The sequence below is a fragment of the Pan troglodytes genome, chromosome 5 (genome assembly GCF_028858775.2).
Source record: "Pan troglodytes isolate AG18354 chromosome 5, NHGRI_mPanTro3-v2.0_pri, whole genome shotgun sequence".
Classification (NCBI taxonomy): domain Eukaryota; kingdom Metazoa; phylum Chordata; class Mammalia; order Primates; family Hominidae; genus Pan; species Pan troglodytes.
The window spans coordinates 139,191,892-139,205,718 of record NC_072403.2 but is presented as its reverse complement, the minus strand read 5'-3'; the positions used below and the strand labels follow the sequence as shown (position 1 = coordinate 139,205,718).

Sequence of the window (13,827 nt, the reverse complement as noted above, 5' to 3'; positions counted from 1 at the left end):
TAGCTGGATAAGAAGAGCCAAGGAAGAAGACTGGAAAAGAACAAACAAATAAGAGAACCAGGAGTGTAAATGTTGCTAGAAAGTGAGAACAAATATGAGAATGAAGAAACTGATTAAAGAAAGGTACTACGTGTTATGGAGAGAGAAAAGATGAATAAGGAAAAGTCATTTAATTTGACAAGTAGGAGATTATTAAAAGCTTTTGAGGAGAGATTTTGGGATAAGGCAGAGGGCCAGATTACACTGGATTGAAGAAAGTATGTGAGCTAGAAAAAAGACAAGGCAATGAGTTTGGACTACTCTTAGGAAATTTGTTTGTGAAAATTATAAGTTGTGGCAATACCAAGATAAAGCCTTAGAAATATTTTTTTAAAAATGAAAGCTTAACATAACTTTTCCCTTCTTTCCCTTCTTCTCTTATATGTTTATCATCTTAAGGATAACAGATGGGTATATCTTATGCCTTTCCCCTGTCATTACCCTGAGTAGAACTCCATAGTGATCTAGGGTATGTGATCTGTCTCTTATCCCTACATCTTTGCTAATACCTCATGCAAAGCTGAGCTCAAGGAGCCCTAGGATATCAACAGAGTCAAATACAGCATTATTTGCATTTCAGACAACCTCAAAGAGTTTTAAATGGAAATGTCATTGTTTAAAAAAGACATATTTTTGGCTTCATTACTTTCTAAAACCTTAATTTAAAAAATTTAATGTAATATATTTGCATTATACCTTTGTGTTTCTGCTTATTTTTATTTAAAGGATGGAATGGCCGTATGCATGTTCATGCAAAACACCTTAACAAGATTTATGAGGTAATGCAGCCTTCTTTTTAAAATATGATTTCTAAAAGACCAAAAATAGCTTTTTGCTATTCCATTATTTGTACTAGTTAAGAAATAATAGCTAATTTTCAAATTACATCTATTCTAATGATGTACTATTTTTTTGTGCCATAGAGGATAATCATTTAATTACATGTTAATGAAGTATATACATATGTATTTTAAAAATAAGAGAAATGAAAGATAAGAAGAATTTAAGACATATCCCCTAACGAGCTTATATAACTAGCTGTATTTAGGAATAGATACTGGGAAAGTTAAATACTGGTATTAGAGCAGAATAATAAAGACACTGATCAAGACATGCCACATAAAGTTTACCTAATATTCCAAATTAGTAGAATGTGTAGTGAAGTGGTCTGTATCCAGAGGAGATGAGAAAAAGAACTATGGATTGGAAAGTTTTTACAGCTTTCTGAGGAATATGAATTGACTTTGCACCTAGGTAAAGAAGCAAAGAGGAAAAATTCTTCTTGGCTTATCAAGGTATGTTTGAGGTTACAAACTGACATGTTTTGGCTGATTAGCTTTGTACTTTCACATTCCGAATGTAGACAAATTTAAAATTATGAAAAGTAAGGAAATTCTTATTTAAGCAAGGTTATTAATTGGACATTACTGTATTTTTGGTACTTATTGTATCTGAGAGTCTAGAGAGAGTAATAGAATCATAACATTACTATTCTAAAATAGTATCTTCATTGTTTAAACCCTATTCACCTCCTTTTCCTATTGCATTTGACTTTTTCATAGATAAATCTGAAGTTATTATTTTTTTAAATAATCCTTTCTACATGGGAGCAGTGTATATTAGGAAATTTTCAATTACTTTAGACCTGCACCTTTGCATTGTAGGTCAGAACCTACAAAAATTCCATACTTGGAAAACATTTTAGATTTACCTTGTATTCACACACCCCTGCAAAGTGGGTCTTTGCAAACAGGAAAGGTAAAAGATTTATTTTTACTGCAAAATCATGCCTTTATATAGGATTAGTCTGTGGATTATTTCAGGCAACAATGAGTAGATTTTTGAAGGAAACTTCATAACACAGTTTTGGAGCTCTATCTTCTGTAACACATTTCCAACCTTTGGAAATAGCCTTGATTTTCCAACTTTTAACCTGATACCAACAAAAATGGACAAAGATAATATCACATGGAATTATTCTGAAGAGCCAGCTGCTGAGAAGTTCCAGGAGCTGTAAATTAGACAAAAGCATCCATTTATTTGGGAGTAAGTTACAATATGGCTATAGCTTAAAAATATATAATGATTCAGGGAGGTATTTTAATGAACTTATGTGGCATTTATTGTGAACTATTGTATGTTTAGTATTACACTGTTTTTCTTCTCATGATGTAAAGGTTCAAGCTTCTGCTATCCTTTGATGTGTGTTTGTTTTTATGAAGACAGTGCAATAATTTTGTTTCCACTGCATTTTAAGATTTTTTAAAAAATAACATTTGTAAATGAATATTGAAATTAAAAATAGTAACATCAGTTTTTTCTTCAATATACAGACTTCCTTTAATAAGTGTTGCGCTGGTTCAAGGTTGGGCATTGGGTGGAGGAGCAGAATTTACTACAGCATGTGATTTCAGGTAGGATGAAAATTTCATTAATTTCTTGCACAAATATAATTAACTTGCTCAAATTCATTTTTGCCTTAATATCAATATTTTATATATTCTTAAATAGGATAAACCTATTTTCTTTTCTGAATGTTTTCTTTTTGTCAGTCATTAAAGTAGATAATTTTAATCTAATAAAATTTCATGATCACTTCATTACTATGCATTTTCAAAAAATTAATAAAACACATGGTTTTGAGATTTTGAATAGAGCAAATCCATATTAGCAAAACTCCTGGAAGGAAAGCTAAGGAAATATATGAAACTTAAAAATCCAAAAGAATTATACAAACAAAGGTAAGCAACATTAAAAAAGAAAAATAGAATGCAGAAAGAGAGACTGCTGTAGCTGTCTTCTCACCAATAAAAAGAGATTTTCTGAGATCCTTTGTCTTCTTTTTGCTGTGATTTATAGCAACTTTGTGGGACTTTCAGGAAGATTAGGGACTAAAAATAGAGAAAGTTCTTTGGGACCAATAGCTCTTCACTCCCAATAATTATTCTCAGTATTTGATAGCTATATTATATAGAAATGACATTTTGTAAAATCTAATGCTTTAGACATGGTTTAAACTGCTTTCTCAGTACCATTCCCAAGGCCTACTAACACAGCTAGCTATAAGGAGACCAATACAATGCTCTGTAAGTTATCTGTACAGGTTCACATACTGGAGCCTCTTTATAATGCAAAAGGTAGTAAATATAGCACAATTAGAGGTAAAATGGCAAAACAGTAAAGAGCCTGAGCACTGACGTCTAGTAGACCTAGGCTGAATCCCAGTTTGACACTTTTATCTATTTGACTTTGAGCAAGTATTTTACCTCTCTTCATCTCAGTTTCTTTATCTATAAAATGGAAGTATCTCCCTTAAATATTTATAAATAGATTTAAATAAGATAGTGAAAATATAGGTTTTAGCATAATGTTTAACCTAAAGTTTACATCAATATTCACATAATATTGTGGCTTAGAGTTTTAAGATTATCTTATACAACTGTCTCTTACCAATGCCAATATGATAACATTCTGGCATACTTTGAAACTCATTGTCTTTTCATTTGGGATGTTTTTCAGTCTCTGGGCTAACCCTAGCCTTGCCATTTTTTTAAAAATTCATTATACACTTGACCCTAGCTAAGAAAAATATTGGATATACATTAAGAGAAGACTTCTAGTAAACTTTTTGTCTCAGTTTCAGACACTGAAGAGAAAGTCATTCTGCGCTGGCATGTAGTGCTTTACATATTTCAAAACATCATGTTGTACATTTAAAAACTTTTAAGCCTGGCGTGGTGGCTCATGCCTGTTATCCCAGCATTTTGGGAGGCTGAAATAGGCAGATCACCTGAGGTCAGGAGTTTGAGACCAGCCTGGCCAACATGGTGAAACCCTATCTCTACTCAAAATACAAAAATTAGCCAGGTGTGGTGGCACATGCCCGTAGTCCTACAACTTGGGAGTCTGAGGTGGAAGGATTGCTTGAACCTGGGAGGTGGAGGTTACAGTGAGCCAAGATCACACCATTGCACTCCAGCCTGGGCAACAGAGTGAGACTCTGTCTCAAATAAATAAATAAATAAATAAATTTGTTGAGCTACAAATTATATACAATAAAATGAATCCATTTTAATTGTATGCTGTAAATGGATTTTGATGAATATATACACCCATGTAACCACCTCCACAATCAAGATTGAGAACATTTTTATCACCCCTATCTATATGTTTTCATATGCCTCTTCCCAGTCAGTTCATATCTCTATTTCAAGGTAAACACTGATCACTTTCTCACTTTAAAGTAGATTTTTAAAAAAGAATTTTACATAAATACATTTTTACATAAATATATAGAGTATGTACTTTTTAATGTCTGCCTTCTTTAATTCAGTGTAATTATTTTGAGAGTCATCCATGTTGTACCATGTGTCAATACTTTGTTCCTTTTTAATGTTGAAAAGTATATTATTGCGTGGATATTCAAGTTTGTTTCTGAGATTTATCTGTGTTTTTGCATTTTCCAGTGGTTTGGTCATCTTATTGCTTAGTAGTATTGCTTTCTATGCCTATATAGCACAGTAAGTGTTATACATTAATGGGCACATGAGCTATTTCTTGTTTTGGCCTATTATAAATAAAGCTGTTGTGAACATTCATGTATAAGTATTTGTGTGGGCATATGTTGTCATATCTTTTGGGTGAAAATCTAAGAGTGGAATTGCTGGGGTGATATGGTAAGTGTATGTTTAACTTAAGCAGCAAATATATTGGTTTCTTAAATTTTCTATGTGGGTTGTATAATTTTTATTCTCATGAGCAATGGAAGAAAGTTCCAGCTGCACCACATGAATACCAACATGTGGTACTGTCAAGCTGTTTAGATTTAGCCATTTGACGGGTGGGAACCATTGTGAGAGCTCATTGTGATTTCAGATTTGAATTTCCACAGTGACTGGTGTTGAGGACCTTGTGTTTATTGGCCATATCTTCTTTTTCTTTGTTGTTTCAAATCCTTTGACTCTTCAAAGAAATTGATTTGTCTTATTATTATTAAACTGTAGGAGTTTTTTATATATTCTGTATAAAATTCCTTGGGATAGCAATAATTATAGTAGCAGAGGTGAAGTATGCTCATGTGTCTATGTCTATCTCTACTGTAATACTAAATACTATTATTCACAGCCTTAGGAGAAAGAATACTTTCTCCCAGCCTGTGAGTTTTTTTTTTATTAGTAGTATCTTTGGAAGAGCAGAAATTTGAATTTTTAAAATGTTTTCAACTTCTCATTTGCACTAACTATACACTTATGAAAAACTTGACGAAATCATACATATAACTCCCATATACCTTTCAATCAGTTTCCCCAAATGTTAGTATCCTATAGCGCCACAGTGCAATTATACAACTGGGAAATTAACATTGATACAATACTTGTAATTAATCTACAGACCTCATTCAGTTTTTTCATTTATCATACTAATGTTTTTTTTTTTTTTCTGGTCCAGGATTCAGTCAAGATCTGTTTTTTTCTGATATAAATATAGCCATCCCAGTTTTCTTTCTTTCTTTCTTTTTTCTTTTCTTTTCTTTTTTTTTTTTTTTTTTTGAGACAGAGCCTCTGTCGCCCAGGCTGGAGTGCAATGGCATGATCTCAGCTCACTGCAACCTCCATCTCCCAGGTTCAAGCAATTCTCCTGCCTCAGCCTCCTAGTAGCTGCGATTACAGGTGCCTGCCACCACGCCTGGTTAATTTTTGTACTTTTAGTAGAGATGGGGTTTCACCATGTTGGCCAGGTTGGTCTCGAACTCCTGACCTCGTGATCCAGGGCCTGCCTCTGCCTCCCAAAGAGCTGGGATTACAGGCGTGAGCCACCACGCCTGGCCCCCAGTTTTCTTATGGTTAACATTTCTGTGGTGTATCTTTTTCTGTCCTTTCATTTTTAACTTGGCTGCCTTGTTCAAAGTAGATTCTAGTAGACAACATATACTACGGTTTTGCTTTTTTATTCAGAATGACAATTTCTGCCTTTTAATTGGAGTGTTTGTTCCATATACATAGTCAGTGTTGCATGGATATAATTGGGTTTAAATCTGCCATCTTGGTACAGGCATAATTCGTAGATATCACAGGTTTGGTTTCCTCCAGACCACCCCTCTAAAGTTAATATCACAATAAAGTGAGTCACACGAACTGTTTGGTTTCCCAGTGCGTATAAAAGTTATGTGTACACTATACTATAGTCTGTTAAGTATGTAATAGCATTATGTTTGAAAAAACAATGCATCTATCTTAATTAAAAAGTAATTTATTGCTGAGAAATGCTACCAATCATCTGAGCCTTCACCGAGATGTAATCTGGTGGGGAATCTTGCCTCAATTTTGATGGCAGCTAACTGATCAGAGTAGTGCTTCCTGATGATTGAGGTGGATGTGACAACTTCTTAAACTAAGACAACAAAAGTTTGTTAACCGATTGACTGTTTCAGAAAAGATTTCTGTGTAGCATGCAGTGCTGTTTGATAGCATTTTACCCATAGTAGAACTTCTTTCTGCCGTTGATTTATCAAATATAAATTTATGTAATATTCTAAATCCTTTGTTGTCATTTCAACAGTGTTCACAGCATCTTCACCAAAATTAAATTCCATCTTAAGAAACCACATATTTTGTTCATCCATAAGAAGCCATTCCTCATCTAGTCAGGTTTTATCATGAGATTGTAGCAATTTGGTTACATCTTCAGGTTCTACTTCTAATTCCAGTTGTCTTGCTACTTCCATCACATCTGCAGTTACTTCCTCCATTGAAGTCTTGAACTCCTTAAATCTTCCTGAGGGTTGAAAGCCAACCACGAGGATTGAAAACAACTTTTTTTTTTTTTTAATTTTTAACTTTCATGAGTACATAGTAGATGTATATATTTATGGGGTACATGAGATGTTTTGCTACAGGCATGCAATATGTAATAATCACATTATGGAAAATGGGGTTTCCATCCCCTCAAGCATTTACCCTTTGTGTTACAAAAAATCCAATTATACTCTTTTAGTTATTTTTAAATGTATAATTAAGTTATTATTATATTATTGACTATAGTCACCCTGTTCTGTACAATAGACCTTATTCATTCTTCCTATTTTTTTGTACCCATTAACTATCCCCATCCCCCTGCCAACTCCACACTACCTTTCCCAGACTCTGGTAATTATCTTTTTACTCTCTATCTCCATGAATTCAGTTGTTGATATGGTTTGGCTCTGTGTCACCACCCAAATCTCATGTTGAATTGTAATCCTCAATTTTGGAGGAGGGGTCTGGTGGGAGGTGATTGAATCATGGGGGCAGACTTCCCCCTTGCTCTTCTCATGATAAGTGCGTAAGTTCTCACAAGAACTGGTGGTTTAAAAGTGTGTAGCACTTCTCCTTTCGCTCTTTCTCTCCTGCTCTGTCATGTGAAGATATGCCTGCTTCCGCTTCGCCTTCTGCCATGATTGTAAGTTTCTGGAGGCCTCCCCAGCCATGCTTCCCATACAATCTGTGGAACTATGAGTCAATTAAACCTCTTTTCTTCATAAATTACCCAGTATCAAGTAGTTCTTAATAGCAATGTGAGAAAGGGCTTGTGGAATATTTCTCAAGAAATTTTTGCCAAGTACAGTGACCCTAAGATTTTCGCCAGTGTTTTCTGGTAGTGGTTCCAGAGTTTGAGGTCTTAAATTTGTCTTTAATCTGTTTTTTCCTGTGCGTGTGTGTGTGTGTGTGTTTTGTTGTTTGTTTTCTGGGTTTTTTTTTCTTTATTTTGATTTGATTTTTGTATGTGGTGATAGATAGGGGTCTAATTTCATTCTTCTGCATATAAATATCCAGTTTTCCCAGCATCATTTATTGAAGAGACTGTGTTTTCTCCAGTGTATGTTCTTGGTACCTTTGTTGACAATGAGTTGCCTGTATATGTGTAGATTTGTTTCTGGGTTCTCTATTCTGTTTCACTGGTTGTCTGTTTTTATGCTATTTTGGTTTTTGCAGCTCTGTGGTATAATTTGAAGTCAGGTAATGTGATTCCTCCAGGGCTGTTCTTTGTGCTGAGCATAGTTTTGGCTATTCTGTGTTTTTTGTGGTTCCATATAAATTTTAGGATCTTTTTTTCGGTTTATGTGAAGAATGTCATTGGTATTTTGATGGGAATTACACTGAATATCTAGATTGCTTTGGGTAGAATGGACATTTTAACAATGTTGATTCTTCCAATCCACGAACATGGAGTATCTTTTCATTTTTAATGTCCACTTCAATTTCTTTCATTGGTGTTTTATAGTTTTCATTATAGACATGTTTCACTTCCTTGGTTAATTCCTAGGTATTTAATTTTATGTGTGGCTATTGTAAATGGGATTACTGTTTTGATTTCTTTTTCAAATTGTTCACTGTTTACATATAGAAAAGCTACTGATTTTTGTATGTTGATTTTTTATTTTGCAACTTTAGGCTTTTTCCAGACATAGATTGTATAATCTACAAACAAGGATAATTTGATTTCTTCCTTTCCAATTTGGATGTCCTTTATATCTTTTTCTTGTCTGATTGCTCTAGCTAGGACTTCCAGTACTATGTTGAATAACAGTTGTGAACGTAGGCATCCTTGTTGTGTTGTAGATCTTAGAGAGAAGGCTTTTACCTTTTCCCCATTCAGTATGATACTAACTGAAGGTCTGTCATATATGTATATGGCCTTTATTATGTTGATGTATGTTCCTTCTATACCTAGTTTCTTGGTAGTTTTTTATCATGAAGGGATATTGAATTTTATCAAATGCTTTTTCAGCATGAATCCAAATTATTATATAGCTTTTGTCCTTCATTCTGTTGGTATGATGTTTCACATTGACTGATTTGTGTACGTTGAACCATCCTTGCATCCCAGAGATAAATTTCACTTGGTCATGTTGAATGATCTTTTTAATATATTGTTGAATTCAGTTTGCTAGTATTTTGTTGATGATTTTTGCACCAATATTCATTGGAGATATTGGCCTATAGTTTTCTTTTTTTGATGTGTCTTTATCTGGTTTGGTATCAGGGTAATACTTGCCTCACAGAGTGAGTTCGGAAGTATCCCCTCCTCTATTTTTCAGAATATCGGAATAGTTTGAGTAGGATTGCGATTAGTTCTTCTTTAAATGTTTGGCAGAATTTAGCAATGAAGCCATTGCATCCTGGGCTTTTCTTTACTGGGAGACTTTTTATTACATCTTCAATCTCCTTACTAGTTATTGGTCTGTTCAGGTTTTGAATTTCTTCCTACTTAATCTTGGTAGGTTTTATGTGTCTAGGACTTTGTCCATTTCTTCTAGATTTCCCAATTTATTGACATGTAGTTGCTCATTGTAGCCACTAATAATCCTTGAATTTCTGCAGTATCAGTTATAATGTCTCCTTTTTCATGTCTGGTTTTATTTATTTGGAATTTCTCTTTTTTTTTCTTTGTTAGTCTGGCTAAAGATTTTTCAATTTTGTTTGACTTTTCAAAAAAAACAACTTTTTGTTTCATTGCTCTTTTGTATTATTTTCTTTCTGTCTTTTTTTTTTTTTTTTTTTTTTTGAGACAGAGTATCACTCTGTCACCCAGGCTGGAGTGCAGTGGTGTAATCTCAGCTCACTGCAACCTCCTCCACCTCCTAGGTTCAAGTGATTCTCCTGCCTCAGCCTCCTGAGTAGCTGGGATTACAGGTGCATGCCACCATGCCCAGCTAATTTTTGTATTTTTAGTAGAGATGGGCTTTCACCATGTTGGTCAGGCTGGTCTCAAACTCCTGACCTCGTGATCTGCCCGCCTTGGTCTCCCAAAGTGTTGGGATTACAAGCGTGAGCCACCATGCCCAGTCAATATTTTTTTAATTTAGATTTCATTTATTTCTGCTCTGATCTTTAGTATTTCTTCTACTAATTTTGAGTTTGGCTTGCTCTTGCTTTTCTAGTTCTTTAAGATGCATTATTAGGTTATTTGAAATTTTTCTTGTTTTTTGATGTAGGCACTTATAGCTATAAACTCCCTGTTAGTACTGCTTTTGCTGTATCCCATAGGTTTTGGTATGTTGTACTTCATTATCATTTGTTCTAAGAGAATTTTCAGTTTCCTTCTTAATTTTTTATTGACCCATTGGCCATTCAGGAGCATATTGTCTAATTTCCATGTATTTGTGTAATTTCCAAAATTCATCTTGTTATTGATTTGTAGTTTCCATTGTGATCACAGAAGATGTTTATTATTTTAATTTTTTGAATATTTTAAGATTTGTCTTTTGACCAAACATACAGTCTACTTTTAAGAATGATCCATGTGCTGAGGAAAAGAATGTGTATTCTCCAGCTCTTGGAGAAAATATTGCATGAATATCTATTAGGTACATTTGTTTCTATAGTGCAGATTAAGTCTGATGTTTCTTTGTTGATTTTTTGTCTCTAAGATCTGTCCAGTGCTGTATTAGTCCATTCTTGCATTGCTATAAAGAACTACCTGAGACTGGGTAATTTATAAAGAAGAGAGGTTTAATTGGCTCACAGTCCCACAGGCAGTACAGGAAGCATGGCTGGGGAATCCTCAGGAAATGTACAATCATGGCAGAAGATGAAGGGGAAGCAGGCACGTTCTACATGGCTGGAGCAGGAGAAAGAGAGAAAAGGGGAAGGGTACTACACACTTTTAAACAAAATCTCATGAGAACTCATTCACTATCACAAGAACACCAAGGGGGACGGCTGCCCCCATGATCCAATCACCTCCTCCTACAACATTAGGGATTACAATTCTACATGAGATTTGGGTGAGGACCCAAATCCAAACCGTATCAAATGCTGAACGTGGGGTGTTGAAGTCTCTAGCTGTTATTGTATTGGGGCCTATCTCTCACTTTAGCTCTAATAATGTTTCCTGTATATATCTGGGTGCTCCAGTGATGGGTGGCATAAAAATTGTCATATCTTCTTGCTTAATTGACCCATTTATCATTATATAGTGACTTTCTTCATCTCTTCTTAACAATTTTTGTCTTGAAATCTATTTTGTCTGAAATAAATATAGATACTCATGTTTTCTTTTTGTTTTCATTGTCATGGAATATCTTTTTCCATTTCTTTATTTTCAGTCTTCGTGTGTCTTTATAGGTGAAATGTGTTTCTGGTACACAACAGATCATTTGGTCTTTTTTTTTTTTTTTTAATCCATCAACCAGTCTGTGTCTTTTGATTGGAGAGTTTAGTCCATGTACATTCAATATTATTATCGGTAGGTAAGGACTTACTCCTGCCATTTTATTTGTTTTTTGGGTTGTTTTGTGGTCTTCTCTTTCTTTTCTTCTTCCTTTTTGTGATGATGATGTTCTCAGTGATTTGATTTAGCTTCTTGCTTTTAATTGTTTTGTGTATCTTTTATGTTTTTTGGCTTGCAAATACTGCATCTTATTAGGCTTGCAAATACTATCTTATCACCCATTATTTTAAGCTGATAACAACTGAACATTGTTTGGATAAACAAACAAACATGCAAAAAGAAAATAATAAAAACTTTATGCCTTAACTTTATCCTCTGGCTTTTTAATTTTTTGTTGTATACTGTCTATGTCATGAAAAGTTGTAGTTATTATTTTTGATTGGTTCATCATTTGGTCTTTCTACTTGAGATAAGACACAGTTACAGTGTTTTAATATTCTGTGTTTTTCTGTATGCTTACTATTATCAGTGAGTTTTTTACCTTCAGATGATTTCTTATGGCTCATTGACATCGTTTTCTTTCTGATTAGAGTGCTCCCTTTAATATTTCTTGTAGGACAGGTCTGGTGTTGATGAAATCCCTCAGCTTTTGTTTGTCTGGAAGTCTTTATTTCTCTTTCATGTTTGAAGGTATTTTTGCAGAATATACTATTCTAGCATAAAAGGATTTTTCCCTCAGCACTTGCAATATGTCGTACCATTCTCTCCTGGCCTGTAAGGTTTTCACTGAAAAGTCTTCTCCCAGACATATTGGAGCTTAATTGTGTGTTGTTTCTTTTCTCTTGCTGCTTTTAGGATCCTTTCTTTATTACAGACCATGTTTTTATCCTTGACCTTTGGAAGTTTATTAAATGCTTTGAGGTACTTTTGTTTGGGTTCAATCTGCTTTGCTGCTCTATAACCTTCTTGTACTTGGGTATTGATATCTATCTCTAGGTGTTGGAAGCTCTTTGTTATTATTCCTTTGAATAAACTTTCTAACCCTGTCTCTTGCTCTACCTCTTCTTTAAGGCCAATAACTCTTAGATTTGCCCTTTTGAGACTATTTTCTATATCCTGTAGGGATGCTTTTTTATCTTTTTTCTTTTGTCTTCTCTGACTATATTTTCAAATAGCCTGTCTTCAAGCTCACTAATTCTTTCTTCTGCTAGATCAGTTCTGCCATAAAAAGTTATGCCATAAAAAGTTCTGATGCATTCTTCAATAGTATGCCAGTTGCATTTTTCAGCTCTAGAATTTCTGCTTGGTTCTTTTTATTTCAATCTTGTTCTTAAATTTATCTGATAGGATTCTGAATTCCTTCTCTGTGTTATCTTGAATTTCTTTGAGTTTTGTCAAAACAGCTACTTTGAATTCTCTGTCTGAAAAGTCACGTGTCTCTTTTTCCAGTAGTGGTCTGTGGTGCCTTGTTTAGTTCATTTGGTGGGTACATGTTTTCCTAGGCAGCCTTGGTACTTGTAGATGTTCTTTGGCATCTGGGCATTGAAGAATTAGGTATTTATTATAATCTTCACAGTCTGAGCTTGTTCGTAGTGGTCCTTCTTGGAAAGGCTTTCTAGATATTCAGAAGGACGTAGGTGTTGTGATCTAAGCTGTATCTGCTTTAGAGGGCACCCGAAGCCCCGTAATGCTCTGGTTCTTGCAGACTTCTGGAGATACTGCCTTGATGGTCTTGGAGAAGATCCGGAAGAATTCTCTGGATTACCAGGCAGAGACTCTTGTTCTCTTCCCTCACTTTCTCCCAAACAAATGACATCTCTCTCTCTCTCTCTGCTGAGCCCCGTGGAGCTGAGGGTGGAGTGAACTAAGTAACCCTATGGCCATCGCCACTAGGACTGTGCTGGGTCACATCTGAAGCTAGCACAGCACTGGGTCTTGCCCAAGGCCTTCCATAACCATCCCCTGGATACTGCCTATGTTCACTTGAGGGACTAGGACTCTACAATCAGCAAGTGGCAAAGCCATCCAGGCCTGTATTCTTCCCTGCAGGGTGGTGATTTCCACTAGACTCTGGACAAGTCCAGAGGTGCTGTCTGGGAGCCTGACACTAGAGTCAAAAACTTTAGAAGTCTAGCCGGTGTTCTGACTTGTCTGAGCTGTAACTCAGACCACAAGACATAGACCTTTCCAGTCTTTTCTCCCCTTTCCAAAGGTGGAGGAGTGTCGCCCCATGGCCACTGTCACCACTGGCTCACAGGGAATACTGCCAAATGATCATTAATATTACAGTAAAAATCTGTTATCTAGTGTAGCCACCTTCATCAATAACCCTAGCTAGATCTTCAGGATCACTTGCTGCAGCTTCTGTGTTACCCCTTACTGCTTCAGTTTGCACCTTTATATTATGGAGATGACTTCTTTCCTTAAACCTCATAAACCAACCTCTGCTGGTGTCAGATTTTTCTTCTGCAGCTTCCTTACCTCTCTCAGCCTTTGTAGTGTTGAAGAGAGTTAGAGCCTTGTTCTGGATTAGCCTTTGGCTTAAGGAAATGCTGTGGCTGGTTTGGTCTTCTATCCAGACCACTAAAACTTTCTTCACATCGGCAATAAGACTGTTTCGCTTCCTTATTATTCATG

The 13,827-nt window shown here is 35.2% G+C and overlaps 1 protein-coding gene across 9 annotated transcripts in view; it reads left to right on the top strand.

The window, feature by feature from the left end:
• Positions 1 to 13,827, top strand: part of ECHDC1 (ethylmalonyl-CoA decarboxylase 1) — a 55,867-nt gene that overhangs the window by 27,337 nt on the left and 14,703 nt on the right. For 5 of the 9 annotated variants that reach the window (XM_009451752.5, XM_063812020.1, XM_063812022.1 and 2 more), the window contains 2 exon segments: positions 766 to 818; positions 2,373 to 2,453. In XM_009451752.5, coding sequence (XP_009450027.1) covers positions 766 to 818; positions 2,373 to 2,453 — 134 coding nt within the window. 9 annotated transcript variants of the gene reach the window in all.